General features: G+C 32.3%; 3 protein-coding genes across 6 annotated transcripts in view; 1 reads left to right on the forward strand and 2 right to left on the reverse strand.

The window, feature by feature from the left end:
* Positions 1-5,373, reverse strand: part of LOC108720862 (protein FAM102B) — an 80,107-nt gene extending 74,734 nt beyond the window's left edge. For all 3 annotated transcript variants that reach the window (XM_018445113.1, XM_018445114.1, XM_018445115.1), the window contains exon 1: positions 5,101-5,373. The gene's annotated coding sequence lies outside the window, so the exon portion shown is untranslated. The remainder of the gene's footprint in view (positions 1-5,100) is intronic.
* A 2,734-nt stretch (positions 5,374-8,107) lies between these two features.
* On the forward strand, positions 8,108-18,959 carry GAPcenA (GTPase activating protein and centrosome-associated). 2 transcript variants are annotated; one of them, XM_018445074.1, is made up of 18 exons: positions 8,108-8,513; positions 8,831-9,009; positions 9,374-9,545; positions 9,637-9,835; positions 9,930-10,113; positions 10,391-10,753; positions 10,835-11,110; positions 11,218-11,386; positions 11,475-11,716; positions 11,815-12,003; positions 12,139-12,264; positions 12,353-12,538; positions 12,683-12,857; positions 16,237-16,427; positions 16,506-16,565; positions 16,641-16,832; positions 16,906-17,143; positions 17,627-18,959. In XM_018445074.1, exons 2-17 carry the CDS (start codon positions 8,839-8,841, stop codon positions 17,137-17,139), a joined length of 3,129 nt encoding a protein of 1,042 aa, XP_018300576.1. In that variant the 5' UTR covers positions 8,108-8,513; positions 8,831-8,838; the 3' UTR covers positions 17,140-17,143; positions 17,627-18,959. The 2 variants fall into 2 exon arrangements, with proteins under 2 accessions (XP_018300576.1, XP_018300574.1); XM_018445072.1 differs by having other exon boundaries at positions 10,391-11,110.
* Positions 18,960-20,783: 1,824 nt separating this feature from the next.
* Hen1 (Hen1 methyltransferase) lies at positions 20,784-25,802 on the reverse strand. The gene is made up of 5 exons (XM_018445140.1): positions 25,349-25,802; positions 24,519-24,766; positions 24,257-24,439; positions 21,152-24,186; positions 20,784-21,072 (listed from the first exon to the last, which is right to left on the reverse strand). Exons 1-5 carry the CDS (start codon positions 25,616-25,618, stop codon positions 20,963-20,965), a joined length of 3,846 nt encoding a protein of 1,281 aa, XP_018300642.1. The 5' UTR covers positions 25,619-25,802; the 3' UTR covers positions 20,784-20,962.
* Positions 25,803-27,084: the final 1,282 nt, after the last annotated feature.

Raw genomic sequence — 27,084 nt, forward strand, 5'->3', positions numbered from 1 at the left:
TGATTAAAAGAATGTTTTGCTACAAATCCACTGAAAAAACTTATTAATATACTTTTTTCAAATATAATACCTTTATATACTTTTTTCGAATATAATACTAATTAAATATTTACTTACAATAAATAAATATTTACTGAAGTAAATGTTTAATCTCAAAAGAAAAGATAGTTAAATCAAATCAATAGTTCTTATACCAAATAAATATATTTACATTTAGTAAATACAATATTTAGCTTAATACTATTCAAACAGATATTTATTAAAATTTAGTACATTTTTTCAGTATGTTTCATATCATATGTATTACATAATTTTTGTTGTCCAAGTACCTAAATAAAAAACCCTAACAAAGTCTGACATTACCTTTTTCTTTATGTATGTTTAAATTTTAATATGTTATCAATATGAACGGACATAGTATGGTAACAAATTCGTATATTATAAATTTAAGATTCGTACGTAACATGTCATAGCATTTTCCAAATTTATGCAGTTTCAGATAAAATATATGCAGAATGAAATATCCATTAAACACTTCGAGATTACAACAATAACGGCTTTAAAGATAAACGATACCAAAATTTACGCGATAACAGAATTAAATAAAGTCAGAAAAAAATACTATCTACATACGCTTGATGAAAGCAGAAATTGCCCAAATCGTTATCTTTCAAGTTTGTATACATTATTTAAAAATTTATATTGGCAACACGAAATATACACAAAACGTTGATATTTAGGATGTTATCTTGGTGTCTTCCATAAACTTGAAAGATAACGATTTGGGCGATTTCTGCTTTCATCAAGCGTATGTAGATAGTATTTTTTTAAAAATCTATATTGTGTTCTTTCCAAGTACATTCTGGTTTATCAATGGAACAAAAAACATTTCCTCAAGTAGAGATTATTTTTAACCCAGATAAGATAAAGAGAAAGATTAAATTACTATCTAGCAGAGGAAGTACTATTTAATACAAATTTCTGTCGTTTAGTAGATGATCATAAAAGCCACACGTCGCAAGTGTTTTATTCAGAAAAGCAAATATCATTCTTCGCCGTTTCTTTGTGTTACAGAGTAATTTAATAATTTGCAAATCGTGAAAATTTATTTCGCGCGGCGAAATACCTGCGAGAGAAACGCAAACTGCATAACGACTAATTAGAGAGACGAATGTTCTGAATATGCTAATGCACTTGGCAATGCGAAGTCCATTCCTTCCTGGAATCGAATTTCGGGATGCGAACTGGCAACGCAGTAACGCGAAGCACCCAATGACTGATGCAGGTCGAGATAAAAAAACCAGCACCGGCCAAAAAAGCACAGTCCATTACGAAGCGGGAATTTAAGCTATTGAAGAAACGAGGACGATGCTAGAATTATGAGAAGACCAGTGACAGCGAGAAAAATATTTGAAAGCCACTTGACGTACCGGGAAAATTTAATGCTTTCCAGCAATATTTCAATAGACTTCTCATCGCGGTTCAAAATTTATGATACAACAGCAAAATATATCTTTTAATAAAATAACGTACAAATGTTTGTGAAACAAAATATATGTAGTTATAAAAATTGAAATTCTCCAAATCAATTATAATATATGTATACAATAAGTCATATAAATCAAAAGTACATATGAATATAGAAAATATTATAATTTAGATTTAGTTTTCGTTTTTAAGTTTCTTGCACTTTTCGTAGAAAGAAAATTATCAACAATTAATTTTCAATAAATTAATTTCTTTTTCATCAAGTTAGAGTACTACTAATCTTTGAAAGTTGTAATCGAGTAACAATAAAGTTAACTCTTCACGTATTAATTTTCAAAGGCGCGAATAAGCGACTTTAACAGAACTTTGTATTTTTCATTTAAATATCATCTTAAAAAATTAAGAAATCTTTGTTTAACGTATTTTGAACAATATTTTATTTAAATAGAGCTTCACAGATCTGAAAAATTTCGAAAAGATGAAATCAATTTGACTAAAGAAAGACTGATTCGAAATTGATTTAAAAAATCAAAATAATTGGATAATTTCAGAATATTATAATAAAAGCTTTTTGAGATTACTGTTCTTGACAACCAAACTAATTTGAATCGATTTGATATATATGTATTTATAATATATATTTAAAATTAATTTTTACTATTATTTGCCATTTTAATGAAAAATAAAATATCTTGTAGATTATAATATCTACTATTGTTTTCAAAATGAAGAATTTATTTCATTTCAATAATTAAAATCTTTATTTAGAAATTACCTTTATAATTCTGTTAATTTTCAGTTACGAGCAGTAATTCTATCCCAGTGTCTTTAAAAATTAAGGAGATACTTATTAATGGATTATCCGCTTATTGAGCATCATTGACATCTATATCCACTCGACGATCTCGCTACTCTCCCTTAACTCGTCCGACTTTTGGATAAGGACAATCACGATAAGGGCAATCGAGAAGTATATTTCCTCTCTCCCTAGACACTAATCTTTATAGGATTAATTTCTTCATGTCTAAGTAATGTATCAAAAAATGGATTGTTCTAATTTACACAAACCTTCTTCACATATATTACACTGAAAGAAAAGTGTTCGGTATTTGCGACTATAATTGCATAGCAAAATAATTACGGTTGGGAGCTCCATTTTTACAATTATTACTGCTATAATGCAATTTATTGCAAATATATTAGCAATAATAATTATATTTATAATTTTTCCAAAAATGTATAATATAGTTAGTGTCGAAAATCACTATAAATTATAGTAATTGCAACTATTTTTTCTCTCAATGTATGAATTACTGCAAAGAATGCAAAAAAACAAGGTTTGTTTCTCATTTACATATATATTTAATATAAATATTAATTGCGTGTGCTTGCATATATCAAGTGTATGTATGAAAGAAGCAGTAAATGAATATTTATATTAATATTTATATTACATATAAACAAAAACAAAACTTTATATACATATGTGTACAGGCGCATCTATATTTTCGAATTATTTGTAAAAATATCTATGTATATTATATACGTATATTATATACGTATATATTATAAACTTTATAAACTTTTATATAATACGTATAAGATATATAATTATATTGCGAATAATATATATATTTTGTTGTATATTATATTGTATCGTGAATATTATATACATACTTAACATTATACATACATACGTTTAAACACACATACAATTCGAGTTGCCAAATTTCTCGTACGCGTTATCCACAAAGGACTATGTCCAGTTTGGGCTGAATAGCATTGAGACCTAGTTAGGATCGTAGAGCATCGAAAAAGGATTAAAAAGCTCCATATGCACAACTTTGTAAAATGAGTGCTACAGCTGTTCAAAGTTCGCTATTATGACCATGTATTGTGTGCCATTAAGGACTGGTTTTATTCGATTTCTCGAATCATCTAGTATCTGGAATATATCCAATCTTGACGAACACAACTAAAACCTTTTTTGGACCCCAAATGAATAGTTATAAGTGATATATATTAATCGATAAAGAGGAGAGAGAGACACTCAAAGTACGAAACAAAAGGTTTTAATTGCCTAATTGAAATGTGGCCAATATATGTTCTAGGAGCACTCAGGAAGCCTCTCCTATAAAGTTAGGCTTATGGAATTTTTGATTCTCTTTTGATATCTTAAAATTTTAGGCACGTCTACAAAGTTGTTCATCCAGGGCCCAAATTCCCCTATAAAACTGGGCATAATCCTTTCTACAAATCGTCGATGTCCAACATAACCTGAACCGTGCGGTCTCACAGAGGTGATCCCCATGTATATCACGTTCGTGCTCGACTGCGCGCATCGCGCGCACGCGATGATTGTGAAAGTATTGCGAAGCGAGAGCAACGACGATAAGAACGCACGGTGTATGTATACACCGCTCTTATCGCTCGGTCGGTCGTCGGCCAGTTGACAGATCGGTGATTGAGTAGACGCCTCCGGATGAGGTCGCAAGACACTGTCCTCTCTGCGAGTCGCTCCGCGACGCCACGGTGCCGTTTGCGTGTCTGAGTCCCGTCAGATTCTACGTCAGCGGCCAGATTGCATTAAATCCTGACGTAGTATATCATCGACTCCAGGTCCTCCGGGATTACAAACCAACCTTCGCGAGGAAACTGAGCGCGCATTGAATGTTTCCAGGGTTTCGCGTGACGTTTCAGGCCGAGGGAGCGACGCGAATGTCCCCTTGAGACACGAAATCTATTTTTTTTTTAATGTCCATTTCTACCAATGTAGATTAACCGCGGTTCAATTTGTTCTTTATCCCTTTCTAACGCCCGTTTCTACCCCCCCCCCCCCCCCCAAAACTTCAACCTTGGTTCAACTTACTCTTCATCTTTTTATAATTCTTAGAACTAGAAAAAGATAAAGAGTTAGTTGAACCAAGATCAAAATTAAACTATATTTGTAGAACCGGACACACATAATTCTTAGAATTAAAAAAAGATAAAAACTAAATTAAACGAAGATTAAGGTTAATCTACATTGACAGAAACGGGCATTAAGTAAATAAACTTCTTGCTCAATTCATCTGTTCTCTCCAGTGTGAAAAGTAAAAGAGAAAAGGATGAGCCGTGTAGGAAGTTGAGCTAAAAAAATGGGCCTAATGAGACGGTGAAAGCGACCGTGTCCGGTCGTGGGGCAGAGCGCCGATGACCCTTCTGCGTCGACTTCCTAACCTTTCGCGCGCGTCAAGCTAGCGGCATCAGGGGATCGATCTTCGGTGAACGCTCCGATCTTGGACTGGACCCTCGACTCCGCGACTGGACGAACTCTCTCACGCGCGCGAATCGCGACGGAACGTCAGACGAATCCTCGGACGAGAGAATCGTCTCACCCGTAAATCGTTCGACGACGGCGCGGATGCGACGGTTTTATAACCTCTCTCGCGCGCGTCAACGACTCTCGATGCTCCGTTTTCCTCCGCTTTTATTTTCTCTCTTCGAACCGCTATCGCGTTTCGTTTCAAATCCCACGGGGGTGACACCGCAAGACAAGAGAGAGATCATCGATTCAAGTCACGGATTCAGAAACGAATGCACAACATGAGAAAATTGACGGATGGTACTTACCATGTCTCCGTAAGTTCCTTCTTGCACGCTAGCCGATTTCACGCACTCACACACTTTTCATGATCACAGACGTCTCTCTGGTGCGGACTCTCGCGATGTCGATTACCACTACGACCGCAAATACCGCGGCGACGATGATGGTGACGGCAGCGACGGTGGCGGTTCTCGACGCGAAAGGTATCAGAGACCCGTGAACGAAGAGGCTGCGACCGCTTCGCCTCACGCCCGACGTAACGGAGCTCGTCTCGCTCGCCAACAAACTGAACTGACTGCTGATTCTGCCGAACTGCACTACTGCCAACTACTGCACTCGGTGTTCGCGAGTTACAGATTAGGTTTCGCGCGCATGCGCAACAAACGCGTCCCCAGTGAAGTACCTAGCTCGGGTAGGAAAAGGCGCCGTTGTACATACTCTCAGAAAATCATAGATGAATTTTTGATAAATCAGTAAGAACTGTAAAATATATCAACGAATATATATACAATTATTAAAATATATTGAATATGTATAATAAAATTATATATTAAATATTATACAGTTATATATGTTTATAAAATACATGTAATTTAAAATATTTTATATATTTTAACTTTATAAATAATGTATAATTATAAAATGCACATCATTTATATAAATTGTATAACCTTTTAGCTTAATGTCAAAGATTTTAACTCATATATATGTTAATATATCTGCTATATAAACTTAATAAAGAGAGATTTTCTTCAATTTCTTTAGATATCTCTAAAAAAATCTCTTTAAAAAATCTCTAAATGTTGTTAAAAGTCTTACATTTATCCTGGTATTATATACATATCTTGGTACTGTAAGCCTGCTATATTAACTAAAAACTAAGTAAAGAGAAACTTTCTTCAATTTCTTAAAACATCTTTAAGTGAAATACACGAAATTTTGTCACTTAATCTAAACTTAATAAGTATAAATTAAAACATTTTGTCATCACTTGGTTATTTTCAATTCTAGAAAGTTAGTAATGTTTCGATTAATTAAGATGTATGATGATCTCAAAACATGATTTAAAAATTTTCCTTGATTATGATATTTTTTTTTAAACTTATGATTTAAATTCTAAAACTTTTTACTTAAATCGCATATTGATTCAAATAATTGGCGCTATTATATTTTTATGCCATTTTTTGAGAATCGTTGTTAACTCCTATATGAGAATATTCGATTTGTCATAAGTTTAAATGACACCATGCGTATTATTGCCAATTTACAAATACAAATATTTATAATATTCATATTGAGACCGAAACGCCGAGTAATAAATAAAGATAACAGATACAAACAAAAAATATAACAATATTATTATTTGTCGATATGTTTCTCAGTACTCATTTTTTCATTCTTTTTAATGTTGTAAAGATATATAGATAATTCGTTTTTAATCAAGCGAATTAAAACTTATATAAAAAATGCGTTTTACGAATTAGAACAACATATCGCAAATAAAACATTTTTCAAATATTGCGTGCCACACAAAAAAATTTTATATCAATAAATAATTAATTGATATAATTTAATTTTTTATATGACACATCTTTATATGACTTGCAACATACATCAGAATAAATACATGCATAATTTCAATTAATTCTTTTCATTAAGAGGAATTTCTTTGTTCCGTAACAATGTTTTTCCCAATGTAATTTATGCTTATTGTTAGTATAAAGATAAAAATAATTAATATATATCTTTATATCTTTATAAAAATAATAGATATATAATAATCTTTATTTGTCTCGATTCTCATAGCATAATAATATCTTAATGATGAAAAAACTACATCCATTCTTCATGAAATTTATTCATTCAATTTTTTCAAAATTATAGCAATGTAATATTATATATTATTATAATAGCTTTTGAACATTCTTGGATAATTATTTGTCAATTTATTTCCGTTTACAGTTTCGAAACTATACGTAGATATAAAAAAGTTTAGTTGATATAATATAAAAAAATACACCGTTTTTACAGAATTTAATAATAACTTATAAAATTAATGTAAAAAATCATGATTAATATACAAATGTTATGCAACATGTTATGCAAAAAAACTTGCACAATGAGAATATAAATGATGTCAATCATACTAGTATTGTATTCGAATTTATCGACCAAACTGCTAAATGTAATGTACTGATGGTACATTTTGCTTACATGGATGAATCACAGAAATACATTAAATTATGTGAAGTTTACTTTTATGTACGAAAATGTAAAAGTGTTTTGCCATTGTAAGAATAAAGAAAGCTTGGGACTGACTTATACCTACTTTCTGCTTAATCTGCTTAATCTGTTTGAGAAAAAAAAAGGAATCTCTTCGCGGAGCCCCTATTCAACAAATTAAAAAGGGCTATGTATACGTACGTGCCTTATTCGATACGCCCTACATTCGTTTGCGAGTATCGATACCAAAAAACTCAAGATCGCAATACTTTGAAATGCAATCTATCGGAATATAGTAGCTCTCGCTGTCGAGTATTACGATCTATCTATTTCTCTGCAAAGTATTCGCCGTTATATCGAGAGGAAAGTATCGACATGCTCCTCGCGGTTTCGGAGTATCAGTAGCGATCCCTACCTACCAGAGACTTCTGGGCCGTGGATATTTGCGAATGGCTGATCCCACTGTCATCGTCGTCGTCGTCGTTTCTGTCAGGCGCGCCGCTCGCTACGGGAGAGCCATGTAAATGTCCGTCACGTCGCGGGGAAAACGCGTGCGGATTGTATCGGCGAAGCGAGGCGCGGCGACGCGCGCCGGAGAGACGTGAGAGGAAGCAACCGACGGTGCAGGCAACCGACGGTGTCGAGTCGAAGTCCACGAAGATCTACGCCGGGATCGAAGGGGAGGAGGATTCACGCCGCAGAAGGCAATTATCTTGGTCTCTTGCGTCGCGGATTGCTCGAGAACGGATCCGAAGAGTTACCGTTTCGTCTCGGGATAAGCTCGGCGATTAGGGCGGATACGTGTGATCTGTCATCATCTGAAATAATACATCAGGAAAATCACGAGAGAGAGAGAGAGAGAGAGTGAGAGAGAGAGGGGGGGAGAGAGAGAGATAGAAAGAGAGAGATCACGAACGGATGCGTTGCTCACCGCACAACGGTGATGCCGTCGACGCGAACCTGGCACGCGCTCCATTGGCTTCCTTTGGGTTTGATTACGAACGAACGGACCGTTTCGTTTTAATGGGCCGCGTCGACAGAGCACGAGGGTGACGCGGCTGAAAGTCTAAACTGGAGCAGCAGGAGATTTCTTTTTCTCCCTTGGTATCAGCCGTGTCGCCTGGGGGACGTTTCCAGGGATACCGGGTCAGAGATAACACTAGGCTACGCTAGGAACGCACAATCACTTGTGTTCTTGAGAGGAAGTTGTAGGCTTGTACGTGTTTACTGTCACTGTTCTAGAATGATGTTTGTAAATACTGCATGGGATCTTTTCAAGGATATAAGGTTGTCCTTTGTATAGATGAATTTGAGATAAATACGCGCGATCTAATTGAAACTTATATTTCAAATACATTGAAATTATATTTTATTTATTTGTTGAAGATATGTACAAAATATTGTGTGAACATTTAGAAAAAAAACATTAAAAATATAATGCACATGAGAGATCTTAAAGAAACTGATGTATGCTTTTAAAGATTGTTGCTAATTGTAAAAATCAGCTTTGCTCATTGAATATCAATGTTGCAGACCTAGTTATGGAGGATAGTATGAGTGTAAAGTCCATGGAATCAGTGGCGACAAGCGATGAATATGAATTTGTGAATGAAAAAGGTACTAGCAAGCAGCAGCAAGCCCTCTTAGAACCACCTATGCTAAAAATTGCCAATAACGGTAATCTGGAAGATCTGCAAAATAATCTCCGTGAGGTCTGTACATTTATCAGCCTTATCGCGTCGCCCCTAATCTAGATAAACATTAATCTATATCCATGATAGATGAATGCTACAGATTAGGTCTATTCGAAATATAGCTCTTGAACTAAATACTCCCACCTCTCTATAGTTTCGTTGAGCGAGACAGATAGAAAACAGAAAAGGATAAACACTAGAGAACAGTCAGCTTTCTTAATCCTATGTGTCATTGAGTAGAACTCTATCTCTTATTCTTTTTGTTTTTTTTCTCTATTTCGCTCAACAATGGAGAGGGAGAAACATTTAGCCCTCAAGCTAAGTACTTTTGGATAGGCTTGCCAGATAACATGTCTATATCCACTTTGTGTGACAACTACAGATTTTGACAGAGGACTCGAAGATGGAAGGAAGTGAGTTCAAAGTGACGAGTGTCAGTCAACAAAATCAAGAGAAGACGAAGAAAGTAGGCCACAGTAAATTCTATGATGTTAGTTGTGTTGTTTCATCGGAGAAGCAAGATATTATGAAACCAGAAGATTATCTTGAGGAAGGTAAGTTATTGACATAATTGTAAACAAGAATACTGAAGAACAAGAAAAATGTGATAGACTTAAAATCTAAACGTATGTTTGTGTGGTTCAGAATTAAACACATTGTCGCACGTTCAACAAGAATGCACTATTTTCAATGGTGTTACATATCTGGGAGCAGCTGCTATAAATGCACCAAAATCAGAAAGTGAAATCCAACGTAATATGAGTATATTAAATGCAGAGCAGTCCTTGACTTTAGGAATAAGAGTTTCCGTTTCGGTGCCGAACAGTTCTCAAGGTTCAGTTATGTGAGTAATTCAGTCTAAATTTAGTGGGTGCACAAATAGGTTATCTGTATATATATTATATAATTATGTAATATATATCGTAATTTTTTTTTAGTTTATATGATGCAGCAACACAACAAGCTATTGCACGTTATGAAGTGCAACGTATTCTGTTTTATGCACGTGGTGAGAGTACTGGTTCATGTGCAGCATGTTTTGCTTTTACATGGTCACACGGTGATACTTTAGAATCTGCTATTTATCAATGTCATGTTTTCCGCTGTGATATACCAGAAGCGGTACGTTTTATATTAATTATCATATATACGCAAATAAAAACTATAATTATAGATTCTATAATTACGTCTCTTGATTTTATAATTCATTATAATTTTATTTTAGTATACAAAGTATTTTATTATTGATATTAAAGCATTTAAAAGCACATATATTAAATTACGAGAGATAGATATTTTATTGTCATTTTTAAATGTGTATATATACATATAATATTAATATGTATAAAATAATGTATATCTTAATAATTATGTATATCTTTATAATTATTTTATGTAGGTCGGACAAGTATCAGCCTGCTTTTCAAAAGCATTCCACAGAATACCACGTTCAATGACAAGTTCTTTAACAGGCAGTGACTTTAATGGTTTCAATGTTGGTGAAAAAGTTAATTCTAGAGTATTTATTTTTGAAGTCACTATGGAAATAAAAGAAGAAGATGGAAAAGGTGGTTTTAGTACAGTCCCTAAGGATAGAAATTGTTTTAAATTACGAAGCAATGTGGCAAAACAAGTTTGTTTGAATATCCAGCAAGTGTCTAGTAAAGAAGGTGGCATTACGCTTGAAGTCGAGAGATGTTTCGGAGTTCTTGTTAGTCCTGGGCGAAATGTTAAACACAGTGATATGCGACTACTCGAGATGGTAAAAAGAGATTCACACCAGCAAGTTAATTTTATGTCTATAATCAGCTCAGATGTTCGCAATATTACAACAATTTTGCAGCAAGTTAATACTGGACCAATAATGCAAGACAAACAGTGTTACAATATTTGTGGACGTTGGGATCCTGCGGATCCCGCTTTGGAGACACTTAATATAGAAACTCCTAGAGAGGGTAAAACTTTCATGACTATTGCCGTCGATCTGGTTATTAGAGATATTCGAGAGCCAGTAAGATTTGTGATAGAAACATCAGTTAAAGTGTTTCCGCAAAACGAGAGATTTTGGTATTTTAATAAAAGGAATCTTGTGCAACAATTTTATCTTAATTCGAAAGAGGTGAGCGTGATCTGATATATTATAAGAAATTATGTTAATAAATGTATTTATTAGTTTGTTATATTTATATGTTATTTTTCATTTCTATATTAATTTTTTTATGACAGGTAATTTCTGGAGATGGTACAGAGATACATTATGAAGTACAAAGTATAGAAACATCTGGTGAATTAGATAGAAACAGATTAAATCTTGCTCTGAATCTGGCATCTTTAATTAGATCGCCTTCTTTAACTAGTATTGATACACTTACACCTAAAGAAGAAATAGATTCAGGTAATATAAATTCAATATGGAAAAGAATTGTCTTGTTAATTTAATAATACAAAAATATATTTGCTAACGTTTTGATTTCTGCGTATAGATGGGGATGAACCTATGTTAAGTGGTACAGGCGAAGTTTCGAAGGATTGCTCGGCAGATGAATTGGCTAGTTGGGCTGAAGTTTTAGATAGTTGGCAAGTTAACGAGCAACGTCCAAAACTTCTTATAAAACTGACAAAACAAGGAATTCCTGAAGCTTTACGCGGTGAAGTTTGGCAACGTCTGAGTAACTGTGACAATTCACAAGAGATGATGGACAAATATAGAATGTTAATTACGAAAGTGAGTACTTCGTATAATTTATTAATTTCATATAATAAAAAATGATTGATGGTTTTTTTCTGAAAGATATAACATGAATTTTGATAATAAATATACAGGAGAGCAGCTGTGAGAGCGTAATTTTAAGGGATATTAATAGAACATTTCCAGCCCATGACTTCTTTAAAGAAACAGGTGGTTTAGGACAAGACTCTTTATATAGAATAAGTAAAGCATATGCTGTTCACGATGAAGAAGTTGGGTATTGTCAGGGCCTCAGTTTCTTAGTTGCTAGTCTGTTACTCCATGTAAGTAATTACTAAATAGTTTTATAGAAATTTGATTTTGTTGAAGTGGCAGTTGAATTCTTTACAGATGATATATTTTGTAACTTTTTGTAAATTATTTATCGACAATAACGAATGGACTGGTATTTCTTTTAGATGCCCGAAGAACAAGCATTCTGTGTTCTGGTTAAATTAATGTACGACTATGGTCTTCGAGATTTATACAAGGATAGATTTGACAACCTTTACATGCGATTTTATCAACTAAATCGTTTAATAGAAGTAAGTCATGACCAATTTATATAATAATCTAACATTTATATTACAGTGAGTTATGCACGAAGCTACACTCGCTACATTTTGTTTCTAGGATCAATTACCGGAACTTTATAAGCATTTCTGTGATCGTGGTGTAGAAACGCATATGTTTGCCGCACAATGGTTTCTAACTCTATTTACTGCTAGATTTCCATTATATCTTGTCTTTCATATCTTGGACGTATTTCTTTTACAAGGACTCGACACGTTATTCCAAGTCGCCCTTGCTTTGTTGATGGTAGGCTATTATAAGCAATTTAAAAAGTTCATGATATATATATATATCTCGAAATATATAATTATTTTGTTAATTTAATTGATATTTTTCTTACATTTATTTCGTAAATAATATGTATGCTAAAAAAATAATTTTATTTTTCAGCTTTGTAAAAAAGAGTTATTACAATTAGATTTTGAGAGCATATTGAAATACTTCCGGGTGCACTTACCAAAACGTTGCCGAAACGAAGAAGTTGCACGCTATGTTATGAAGTTAGCTTGTTCAGTGACGTTAAAGAAACTGAAGAAATATGAAGCAGAATTTATGACATTGAAAGGTAATTTTATATTCTATGTTTGAACTGCATACTTCCCTGTTCATCTTTAAACACAATATTCCATCAATTCATTAGGAAACACTGTATATCGTGTTGTACATTATACATTTTATGTATATTTCAGCAACATTCAGCAATCATTGCCTATTGATTGTGAATTTGTTGTCAATGTTGGTATAAGTTTTAGGTACATATAAAAACATTCGTACACATATTATGTTTAAAACCAAAGAGTTAAAGATTCTTGCATGGCAAGAATTATTATTAATAAAACTACATATAAAATGCAACGAGTTTTTAGGTTGTGCCATGGAACGTAAATATACGTAGAAATTTTCTTTTTATAATTCTTAGAAAAGATCTTTTTTAATTTAAAATCAAATATAATTAAATTAAAATATATAGAAACAATATTGTGCTATATATTTTAATAATATAATATTAATAGTGTAATATAATAAATTAAATTTATTAAAAAAAATAATTGAATATATTATAATATACATATTAATTATATTAAATATAAAATATATCTAATTATGTGTAGGACATTGCGTGCACGTGCATATTTAACGTAGTTACATGTAAATAATTCAGCAAAACACACACGAGGTAGAACTTGATACTTTTTGAATTAAAGTATAAAATAATGTTTCTAGTCTCATAAAGAAATATACATTTAATATATAGCTGTTTAAATTAACAAACATATTAGTAAAAATTTTATAAAAACTTTACGGCTCTCTATATAGCAATATTTAGAACTACGAAATGTGTGTGTATGTGTGTGTGAAAATTGTAAATTATTTTATAGTCAGGTGGTGGTTTTGTTTGTCAGATTATTTTTTCTTTTTAAATTTGAGTAGTGCACTACTTGGCAAAAATACATCTTGATTATTATAAAGTATGAAAAATTTGTTAATCAGAATTAAAAAGAAAGAGAATAGAATATCTCCAAATTAAAAAGAAAGAGAATAGAATATCTCCAAATAGATAATAGGACTAATGTGTGAAAAGCACTTGTCTAATTTCTCAATATAAAAATATTTTAATAATCTCAATTTATGCTATATGCAAATAATTTTATTTTTTACACATGTAAATCTGTTTGCTTTCATTTATTTGTTGCAAATAGCTCGCAATTTAATATAATACTTCTTGATTGTATTATTCAATGATTGATTAATTATTAATGAAAATATTATGTATTAATAAATATACAATGAATAATTATTAATGATATTAATGTAATTTTGTAGAGTGTAAAGCTTTAGAAACAACAGACAGATTAATAGATTTATTATTATGATCGATTAATATTTTTTTATTGTAAAACTTAAATTTGTCGCAATTATGGAATTTATTTAAATACGTATGAGTAAAGAATGAAACTTGGATATTAAGAAAACTCTAAGGACATTAAAAATATTTAATTATATATTATTTTTTTATTCTATTGATTGAATAATGACTGATGAGCAACTGATCAAATATAACTTCCGTAATATAAAATACTCATGTCGAAAATTGTAGAATTATTATATTCTTCTTGCGCTGTTGTGTTACAATGGCTATATATGTGTGCTGTGAACATATAATATATTAATATCGTTAGATGGGGAGATGTCATGTTATCAAACCTTTATTGTAAGTTTAATTTTATAAAGTATTATTTATTTTTTAACGACATCACATTATTGGAAAAACTGTTATTATGTTTGTTATTAGAATCCATGCTTATTGGCTGTAGCGCTTGTGTTTATGACCTCTTGTATTGCTTTTTATTTATACATTATTTATTATTGCTTAGTGAAAAATAAATCATCTCAGAGTACTTTTAGTTTTGTGAATTACCTATTTTATCCGATAATATCCTATTCCTAATAAATATCTAGTAAACATCTGCACTTCCTACCTTCACATTTTTGTTCTCTTGCTATATTGGGTATGCATGGCGCATCAAACAAAATTGTCAGCACTTGTTTGTATTGTACTAATTACTTCTCTCATATGTCTGTAGAAGTAGTGTAGTGCCGCAATATAGGGTGCTTTCCAGCAAGGACACAGTCAGACACACAGTGTAACACAGTGAATTATTACATCCTTGTTGTTTGCCTACGTTAAACAAGGATGAAACGATTACATAGTGTATTACATAGTGTCTGACTGTGTCCTTGCTGGAAAGTACTCATAAATATCACAATGCTAGATTACAATTAACAAAAAGAATAAAAATAGTGAGATATAATTAGTTATATATACTTAATATGTGTTTATAATATAAAGAAAATTTTTTCTTATCTAGAAATTATATCTTATCTAGAAATTATATCTGTGTGTGGGAATGATAAGTAAAAATATTTTTATAAAGCTATTGTTTGAATTAATCCTATATACCACAGGTCGTTGAAGTATGCGTAAGCTGATAAGCAATAACATGACTATAGGCTGACTAATCATCAGATAGCTTTCACTGTGTATATATTGAAAATGTGTCTTTTATATTTAAATTTGGAGCTGACATAGTTAACAATATGATGGTATATATTGTGTATCAATTATTATCACAAGAAATCACAATTTGCAATAATTCATTTTTTCTTAATTGGATATGTGCAAGGAATAATAAAGGCATCCTTATAAATATATTTTATCAGTCAAGTTTGTTTTTTTTATAATGTTCCAAAATATAACGAGATTGCAAAGTGTACGTGGAAATTTCGGCTATCAACAATGTCATTTGAGATATAGCAAGATAAAGATATCCAATATCAGCTATATCAGTAATTTAAATTTGGCCATAGCACATTTCCTATAGTATATAGCAAAGTCGGCCGTTCGTGTTAACGCGATATCTGTCAGTTACGTTTGGACCATCTGTTTTTAACGTGTCAGTGACGCAAGTATGAGCCATGCAACGAAAGAACTAATGAAGAGTAAGAAGAGTGAGAAGTGTACTTATATAATACTTTAGTGTGCAATGCTCAGAAATTACTCTTGTGTTGCGATTGTTATCAAATTTCTTTAGAGGAAACGTGTGCAGTTCAAAATAAAAAGTTTGTGATACATGTAGCAACATCAAATATGACTGATAAAATACATTAAATTTTTATAGTAAAAAAGTATAACTTATGCAAAAAAATAAAAGTGCATTTCTAGAAAAAATATTTTTAAAACTATTTATAATAACTTTTATAATAACATTGTATACAATTATGCGTTTGGAGGGAATTTTAGGAATTTATAGCTATAAATTTATAATTATACAAGAGAGTAAACATAAAAAAAAATCCGACGTAATATAAACATAATCTAATTGTCTAATACATTAAACTTTTAAATTTACCTAAATGAGAGAATTGTTTATTCCTTCGTGTAGAAGCACAGGAAAATGCTGACGAATACAGTAATGAAGTGGAGCAATTACGCGGTACAGTGGCCAGAAATGAAGAAGAAAAGCAAAGATTGGAGGCAGAACTGCTGCAAATTAAGGAGATGTTACAGCGTGAGGTAGCTCGAGCAGACGCTGAAAGCCGCAGAAGCAATGTAATTATAGCCGAATACAAGCAGGTATTTACAGGATATTATATCGTGTATGGTTCGATATTAAGTATTACAGAGAGTTGCAAAAATATTTACACGTTCCAGATCTGCCAGCGTTTGGAGGACGATTACAACGCCGCGAAAACAACATTGAGCGAGTTACGGGTGTGTAATCTCTGGTTTAATTTTGATAGCGCGTTAAAGGTTTATCAAGCAGACTCTGATAACAATATATTTCAGGCAAAGGTTTCGAAATGCGAAAAATGTAGGACATGTATAATGGACTCATCAAACATATTGGCGGATATCGCACATCCTTTGGAGAATCGAATAGATCCCATGCTTCATAGGGTGCAGGAAAGAGTACGTGAGTTGGAGCTAGAGTTAGCGCAGACAAAATTAGCGCATGTCGAGGCCGAATGCCGGAATCAGGTGGGCGAACAAGGATACATTTTGCACAGTTGATACTTTGTATCTTTGAATTCTAACGCAAATCATTTAACAGTATCTGACACATGAATTGCACGCCACCGCTTCAGAGCTGCAAGCCGCGCGAAATAGTTGGCCGTGGCTCAGCAAAACCTTGTCCAGTATAAAGGAAGCGGCAAATAAGAGAGAAGCGATGGCTCCAACCGCGCTAAGAGATCTGAGACGCGACAGTGCGCCTGGAGGTGATCTGCACCATCTAATACATTCTCGTGGCCGTGAAACGCGCGATAGTCTCAAGGAAGTTGTGTGATGCAGTAAGTACAAAGTACAATATACTTCCTAAAAAACAGCACGTCTACAGTGAAATGAATATGAAAATAAAATGAGATTTCGTAAAGCAGTTGCTACATAGTTGCATGGATATGAAACGGAGACATTCATTGACAAATAAAATATCTGTCAACAAGTAAAATATATGTCAATCATAAAATATTTTTTAAAGCAGAGATAAGATAGAAGACACAATGATCGCGTTCAACATACTCAATTATTGCGGAGCGGATCCGTGAGCGCTCGCTGCTATTGGTATATTCTTCTAGATCATCCCAATAGAGTCTACTGAACGCGACCATTGTCGCATGATATAAAAGAATCTTTTATATCCATGTGACTATGAAGTGACTATTTGTGCAATCTACTTCCATGATATGACTTTAATGCCCTTCCTGTGCGTGCTTACGAACGATAGTCTAATTTTCGATATTAAATCATATTATTTTCATGTTTTCGCTATGCAGACAAAATGCCATTAGGAGAAGAATACGTACATCTCGGAGTCATGCGCCGGGCACGAATATGTGAACATAATGTATGTTCGTAGTTATTTAATGTACTGTTATTTGTTAACTTGATATATTCTTTGTCACGCTCCCCAATTGAATTGCGTATCAAATGCTTTTGATCAGGTAGCCCCATTTACATAACAGCTGATATTATATTGAAAATCATTGTTATAAATTTTGTTACGTTTTTAAAAGTAGATTTGTTTCTGTGATTTTTTTCTTTTTTTCGACACGCGTATATAAACGCTTATAGTATTTTTTACATTTATTCTTTTTTCTTTCTTTTATTTTACCTATATCAATATGTGTAAATGTTGTGCTCGATATAAAAATTTACATAACACCACGCGGGTTACTAACGAAGAAAAATCGAAAAAGAATTACATTACGTACGTAAACACGATAAATTATTTACAATAATAGAAAATAAAAGTAAGTACATATGCCACGTTTTGTATGAAACTAGTCTAAGCATGAAAGGGAGAAAATGCTATAGAGACTTTTATCTATACGTACAGTAATTTTCGAGTAACAATAGTCATGACAATTCTACTGAACAAATGCGTGATTACGAAAATCAGAATTTACATAACAGAGGTAATTGTTTTATTTACTTTTCTATTAACTGATTTTCCATTATCTAATTTTATCTGAATTAATATAACATTCCAAAATAGTGCGAATGCGTTTTCTTCCATGTATCTTTATTATTAAGCCCACTATATTCTGCAATGACTTCAATTCAACTGACGTAATTGATAGTTACATACGTATATATAGTCTTGACAGTTCTACTGACACAATATTTCGATAATTCTACTAATTCTATACATTAGGTTTGATATTAAAATCTTTCACTATTTTAGTTTTATATATACTTTTGTCACACTGATAAACACGCGAAACGTATATTTTAATTTCCCATTTAACCATAAAAAATGGGATATTAATCATAAAAATGTAGCAGAATAGATACACATGTAAATTACACGGTAGTTGCGAGATATTTATAATACTGTTTAGTTACATAATTTGCACTTTGTTTTGATAAAATTTGTAGTAAGACGAATGTTACTAAAAGCCATAGATTATGGTATTAAGGCACTACTTAAAAATGCAATTCCATTGATGTGTAATTTTGTCTAGTATTATAAGATGTTTCAACAATAAATTTGCTATACACTTATAGCACATTTCTTGACTATCAAACTTAGCTTCGTAAGTCGTGCCATTTACTTATATATAAGTGTGATATATTTATTTATACAGATTCACAAGAAAGAATTAAAAGAGAGATTACAACTTTATGCAAAAAAATATTAAAACTGCATGTATGTAAAATTAAAGCATATTTGTGCCATTAAGTTATATTATGAAATTTACTTAAAAGAGTCAACGCACGTTTTTTTATTGTATTTTTTTTTTATTAAATTAAATTTAATGAAGTTATATTAACGAGTAATATGTACACGATTTCAAGCAAAGTTTATGGTCACTTTGACTTGTACTCTAGCGAATAACCGCTTGTATTGAAAAATGGAAGACCTTATTTCTGTAAATACTAAAAACACAATAGTCAAAATCGTCTAATTAACAGAATCGTGTAAAGTCTTAGGCTAACTACGTATAAACCATTGTATACCCTGTAATTTCATTCCACTGAAATAAAGAAAGATATCACGTTTCCATGTAAAATATTTAATATTAAGAAGCTCGTAACTTTTATGCCATATAATGTGTACATGTTTACCTGTATTAGGATAAAATATATTGAGAACATAACATTTGTTCAAATTTTATATCGATTTTATTTATCCAAAGTTTTTGCATCACTGCGAACTTAACTATGCAGTTTCAGTCTTAGATAGGAAGTTTTAACGAAATTATCAAACAATTACAAAAATTAATTTAATATTAGTTATCACGTTTGCTATTGATCTACCAGATATCACATAGATATACGTTACACTCTATCAAAACTTAACATATTGATAAATTTTCATAAATCACATCAAGGATTGAAATACTATATTAGAGATATTTAACTATTGAAAAAAATCCATAAAATTGTAAGAAAATATACATATACACATATATACACTGTATGTAAATACAATAAAATATTCATTGAATTATGAAAAAATAATGAAAATTGATCCAATGAATTCTCATAATGATTTAGATTATAAAACTATTACTAGATATATATTATACTATTTTAACATATATTCATTGCAAGAATGAATATATAGTTGTATAAATGAATCCAGTTTTATTGTATCAATGAATTAACTACATTAAGTCGGACATTAAATCGAACATTGATTAACGATCATTCATTGGATCAAAAATGAACAAAATTTTTTTCAGTGTACGTATATGTATGTAAATATATATATATCATATACATACATATGCACCCATACAAATCGATATGTGAATATATATTAAGTACATGTATGTACTTATGTATTATGTATACGTACATGCATGCATGCGCGCGCGTACACGTGTGTATGTATCCATGTACACATACAATGTGTACAGTACAAACATACATGTACATACATATATACGCGTATGTATAACATGTTAAGACTGATATAGCGTAATAATTTGAATAATAACAAGAATATTTCATATTCATAATAATAGAGAAAAGCTCATTGATTTTAACATACCTTTATAATACAGGAATGAAAAATTCTTGTAGTTATTCAAATGAGAGAAAGAGAATATCATAGAAAATACATTCAATACACAGAATAAAAAGAAATGTTATACTGGATGAACATAATTTATCTATTTAGTAGGTATCTAAGATTGGCTTTGGTTACATTCCAAAATTTCCTCTCCGAGGAAAATTTTACTCGAAATATATAGCAAATATAACATATACTATTATATTATATCGAATAAAATTTTCTTTGGAGAGGACATTTTGGAATGTAGTCCTACATACAATGTAGTCCTAGATACAAAATTTAATACATAAAACATTGCATAGACTTGAAATATTTCATAAAATATTATGTTAAAATATCTAGAAAGAGGTAGTTATTTATTAGTTTGATTTTAATAAATAAAAAACCGTATTATTATCCAAGCCGATTTAGAATACCCTTTATGTTTGAAACGCAAGCAAGAATATTTTCTAAGATATTTACTTTTCAAGCCTACACTGCAAACTTGTTAGGAGCATCGAAGAATGATATGTAAGATGTACTTTAATGCTGTAATTATATCACGCTCATGTTTTACTTCCTCTTTTTCTCTTTAAGAAAAATCTTTTTATTTATCATGTCCATTATCATTTTCCATTTCATTGTAAGCTACATCACTCTCACTCTCTGAAGAACTACTATCAAAACCTTCATCCTGACCTACATAGTTAACATCGTCTAGAAATATAAAAATATTATAAATACATTATCTTTAAAATATGCAGACAATATGAAGAAGATAGAAAGATACAGTTACCTGCAGCCTCATCAGGAATTCTCAGATTTTGTTGAGCTTGCATATCAAGCGGATTTGCCATATCCAATATCCTCAGTAACCATATAGGAAAACCGTTCTGCATTACGTAAATATCATTTTCATTCTCCAGATCGTTTTCGAGTACGTCAATTAGTGGTTGTAAATTTTCAATATCATTAGCATCCACAGCCATCATATTATTACCTTCATCATCTCTGTTATTATTTGCCAAATCGCCGTTTTCTACCTCAATCGGTTCCAAGACATCAAGTCTTGGCGCTTCCGCAATACTTGGCGATTCAGAATCTGGTATATAATCCTGAGCTATGCTAGGTAACTCATATTCTGGTGTTATATCTTGCGCGGAAACAGAATTTGGATAACCAGAATCCATGATTTCAGGAGACCAACTGTTCGGAGGTGTTTCAAGCGGAGAAAATGGCTTAACTTCGACATTATTCACTCCAGCAGCATTTGATACATCTTTACTTGTGCTAACATTCTCTTCATTTTTCAGTACTGACGTGAAAACATTACTTGTATCTTCACTACTTTTACAAGGTACAAACTTATCATTTCTTAAAACGCTAATTTCTTTGGCACAATCAGATGAAAAGTATTTGCCAATACTCTGTGACTTGGAACTTAATAACTCTTTAGGCGGATTTAAATCTTTTTTTTTTATGCTTAACTGTGCAATGTCACTAATCACATTTTCTAAGTGTGCTTTTGTCAGATCTGTTTTTTCTAATGTACAACATACATCTTTATGATTAATATTCTCATTGCTTATTGATAAGACGTGGGATGTATCTGCATTTTGTATATCATTCACAATGTTAGATTCATGATTGATACTATTTTCCGTGAATTCTTTATTAGTACCTTGTATTAATTCCGTAGAGATGGAATTATCAATATCATTAAATTCTTTATTTTCTAAACACAAACTTTGCTGCTGTGTGCTATTACTAGCAGAAGAGCCTATGTCGTGTTTTAAAGTATTTGTAAAATCACTACTCGAAGAAGTAGCATGTAGTTTAATTGTTTCTGTGATACTACTATTAGACTCCTGACTAGATTTTAATAAAATACTATCAATAATATCTGATATAATTTCCTTAATTTCTTCTGGTGTGTCCAGTAAAACGTTACTATTCATTGCGGGTAGTTCTCTGTATTTTAAACTTTTACTAACAATACGGGTAGTGGGCATTTTTGTATGAGGTGAACTTGTGTATTTTGGTTTATTATTAAAACTATAAGCATCTGATGACATCACATTTGTCGCATCATTATCTTCATAAATTTGATTTTTATCTGGAGTACGTAACGAAAAATTTATTTCGTCTTGTGTATTTTTCTTTGGAAGACTTTCTTTAAAACAAGATATATCTATCGCAGTAGAATCTTCTGTATTCATAGCTGCTTCAGTTGCCATTTCAGATTGATAAAAAGTACTGTTCAATAAACATTGATTGTTGATTGATGATTCATTTTGATAACATGTACTAAAATCTTGCAAAGAGTTGTTCATCTCAGAACTGAAGTAAAGTGTTCTTGGTGACGTCGATGAACGTGAAACAGACATATGTGATTGAAAATTTGACATTAACGTAATTCCTTCCATAGTTAGATTTATCTGATCATTTTGTAATAAAGGTGATTCTACTATAACATCATCATCTGAAGTTTTTAATATCAAACTGTTATTGAGTGTTGCTGCGGACATGTCAGAAGCAGTCACTTGAGCTTCTACTTCTACTTCGTTTAAAGTTAGAACAATTGAATTACTTGGTAATTCTCGTTCAGTGTATACTAAAGATTCTGCATTTCTAACTCCTGATTGTTTGATATCGTCATTAGTTGCATATGGCTCTTTTAACGGTTGAGATTCTTCTACTAAATCATTTTCGCCATCAAATAAATAAGTGTTTTCTTGGTTAATAGAGCAATTTTCAGGGATGATAATACTGGGTTCCTCATGCCAATTTTCAATATGAGGATTTTGCGCAAATGAATATTCTTCATTTGCATCCGATACTTGATTTATATATGAATCACCAGATTCACAATCCCATCTGTTCATTACATCTGTAAAATTATGTTCTTCAAACCAATTTTCAGAATGAAGATTTTGAGTAGATGAATATTCCTCATCTATATACGCAGGTGTCTCATTTATGCCAGATTCATAATCCCACCTGTCCTCATCTGTAAAATTAGGACTGTCATACAAATTCTGAGTATATGGATTTTGTTCAGATGAATATTCTTCATTTGCATCTGCAGGTGTTTCATTTATGGGTGAATTAGTTACATAATCCCATCTATTTTCCTCATTTGTAATACTAGGTTCTTCATGCCAACTTTGAATATGTGGATTTTGCTCAAACGAATGTCTTTCATTTTCGTCTACAGCTGTCTCATTTATGGGTGGTCCAGTTGCATAATCCCATATGTTCTCTACATTTGTAGAATCAGGATCTTCAAAATCTTCATATTCATTGTCCCAGTCATCCTCTATGTTCATATCATCGCTGGATATTTCATCATAAGAATCCATGGAAGGATTAAGCACCACTGGTCCATTTTCTCGATCTACAATGCTCCATCCTGCATCTGTTAGAATCGACCTCAGAGTTTCTGTTGAGATGGTGTATTTAGTCATAAAGCTTAATATACGGTCCAAGTATATTTCATAGATCCTGGATTCATCTTCATTATTTGTATCATAGGATAAATAATTGATATAATATATCGCTTCATCCAGTACTTTTTGTTCGTCTGAACGAATGTCACGTCCTGTAGAGTACTTATACGTAGCAACTGTATTAAATAATGAGTGGTGACCTTTTAACTGCATATATTCATCTGGAATTAGAATTTCTAGTCTTGAATCTTTTCTTGGTAAAACTCGATGAAACACTGCCATCTGTGTTAATGCTCCTAATTCTTCAGTGCCTTCAGGTCCATTACAAATTCCCTGAAATGTCACTCTATAATATGGATACCTTACCACAATATTTTGTGCCCTGTTAACAAAGAGATGATAAAAATTAAATTTTCATGAAGTAAATTTTCAAGCTTTATACAATTACTTACCAATCTTGAAATTGTTCCCTTGTCCATTCAAACTTATGATCTGGATGTCTGTAGCCTGATAAATGTGGAAATACTACATTATATTCCACATTTGGTGTTGTTATTATTGCTACTTCTGGTTTAATATAGCCAAAAATATTAAAAGGAAGATCGATTAATGTATCTGGATATAAATGTTCAATCCTACAAAAAATATTTTTCTAAAATAACAGATATATATATGTAACTTTTATAGTAATGTTCATGCAATATAAGAACATACAATTCAATGCAAATTACAGCGTTTGCATGCTTCAATTTTACATCATTGTCTGTTACACTGCCTTCACAAATCTCTATCGTAAGCTTCCTTTCTCGAGAGGACAACAATTCTGTGGTTAATGGTGCTCCTCTTTCTTTATATCTTTCTAGCACTTCCCTATCCACATCTACACAAAGTATCTGTTCCACTTCAGGTATCGCTTTCAAGTACAACAATAAACCTAGCTCGCCGCACCCACAGTCAACAATCTGTGAAAAAAATTTAAAAATGCAATCATAAATATAAGAGGTTATGGGAATTAATATAATTTTATATTTTGAAACAATATATGTCAATATATTTAAAATAAACAAGATATTTAAAGATACAATACTCTGGTGATCCTTGTACAAAACAGGTGGCTGACAACAAGGAACTTAAGCCTACGGCATACAATGCTTGTTTTTCTGCTGGGTTCCCAGCTGGATTAGAATCTTGCCATTGTATTGACTGCGGTATTGACAATGTCAGCATCGTAACCAATATGGAAGCAAGAATTTATTCTAGCTAGCAATCCAGCAAGAAAACAAGCATCGTGTGCCGCCTGCTTTACTCAAATACTTGACAACAGATCTGTTTTTTATTGCTGTACTCTGAACCGGTGTAATAAGTTGAAGTGGAACAAACATACGTTTGTTTCACTTCAACTTATTGCACTGTGTGTACTAGTTCAGAAAGTGCAGCAATAAAAAAACAGACCTAATACAAACTCTACACTGAATGGGAATAGTGTTGTTATAATAACACATGTAATTTACGTTGTTGTAAGAAAGTATACAAGATATCGATACCTTCCACAATTTTCCTTTGTATTCGTTGAGCACAGTCATCACCGCATAGTATCTTTGTATGTATGCCGGTGGATAAAAGTTGCCTATTGTCCTGTGTGTCCACCACAACGTATTTTCCAATTCCGAATCATCGTCGAGCGCATCGTAATCGTACTTGAACAATTCCTCTTCGTACGCGACATCGGGCAAGAGTCTCGTTTTTCTGACGCGATATCTATCATATATGCACTTGCCCAGCAGGTAGAGCACGTGGAAGAGTAGGCCGACCATGTTCGTAAAAATCTTTTGCGACTTTTTCTAACACCGCTCCACAAACTCATACCGCTCTGTGTACTAAACCGACAAACCAACACAGCGCAGCCAAGTGGCTTCAGTATCGGAATCGGAAGTCGGAAGATTCTGGGACATGCGCAGTGAAGCGAATCTTAGCAGACGCTGATTATTATTTTAGGATTCAGTTGCGTATGCGACGTATCTGTGGATGTGAAGGGTGTTATTATTAAGTACTTTTTACGGAGGGAAAGGAAATAATGGAGGGAAAAACTTTCTATGTCACATACATGTATTGTAATTTATAAAATTGACAATAGTCGACTTTATTACGTTTGCAGCCAACAAACAGAATAAATATAATATCAAATATTTATTGCAAGAAAAATTTTACCATTCCAATAGATATATAAATAATTTAGTATAATACTGTAAAACATACATCATATAAACACTAAAATCTAAATTAGTAGGTCCTAATTAACTAATCTTATAGGCCGAATTTTACCAATGTAAGATTAACAAATCTTGGTTCAATTTACTCTTTAATTTACTTTAATTCCAAGAATTAAAAACGATATTGAGATATCACGAACCAATCAGAAGGCCGCATTAGGCCGGAATCAGACTAGGCATTGAAGATTGAGATTGAAGATAGAAAGATTGAAATTTGACCAATCAAAACAATAGGAATTAAAATTTCTTCGTCCTTATTGATCAAATTTCAATCTTCAATCTTCAACCTCAATCTTCAATGCGTAGTCTGATTCCGACTTTAGAGTAAGGGTGAAATCACACGGTGTGAAAAAAGACTGCGGAATAGAGAATGCGTCATTGAACAAACCAATCAACGCTATTCAGCGCTATTCGGAATAGCTCTGATTGGTTGCTTCAATGACGTAGTCTCTATTCCGCAGTCTTTTCCCGCACCGTGTGATTTCACCCTAAGACATTATTTAAGACAGTCTTGAAATAAGATTTGACTATGGCTGCGTTCAGCAGACTCAACAGTTTTGCAACCGTTTTATGATTGTCTGCTGAGATAGGACCATTCTTCTAGATCTAAAAGTATGATCCAATTAGCGCGAAGGAAACTTCCAACAGTTGCAAAACAAACGTTCTGCTGAACGCAGCCTATGAATACCGGTCTATGATGTCTCGCGCCATATGGCTTAAGCGGGGAGCACAGACTTTTGCATAACGCATAACATGTAATGCATAAGAAATTCAATCAATCAGAATTCTTTATTTCATGGAAAGGAAGGAAACGGAAGGCTTTGATTGGTACATTTTCTTATGCATTACGTGTTATGCGTTATGCAAGAGTCTGTGCTCCCCGCTTTAAGCTGGAAACACAATAGACGCGGGCAATAGGCACAGGCAACAGGGAATAACGAGCCGTCCAATCAGAGCTCTGGAGTATAAGTTCGATATTATATCCCAGAGCTGTGATTGGACGGCTCGTT

This window comes from Mycetomoellerius zeteki, unplaced genomic scaffold (genome assembly GCF_001594055.1).
Source record: "Mycetomoellerius zeteki isolate Tzet28-1 unplaced genomic scaffold, Tzet1.0 scaffold155, whole genome shotgun sequence".
In the NCBI taxonomy this organism is placed as follows: domain Eukaryota; kingdom Metazoa; phylum Arthropoda; class Insecta; order Hymenoptera; family Formicidae; genus Mycetomoellerius; species Mycetomoellerius zeteki.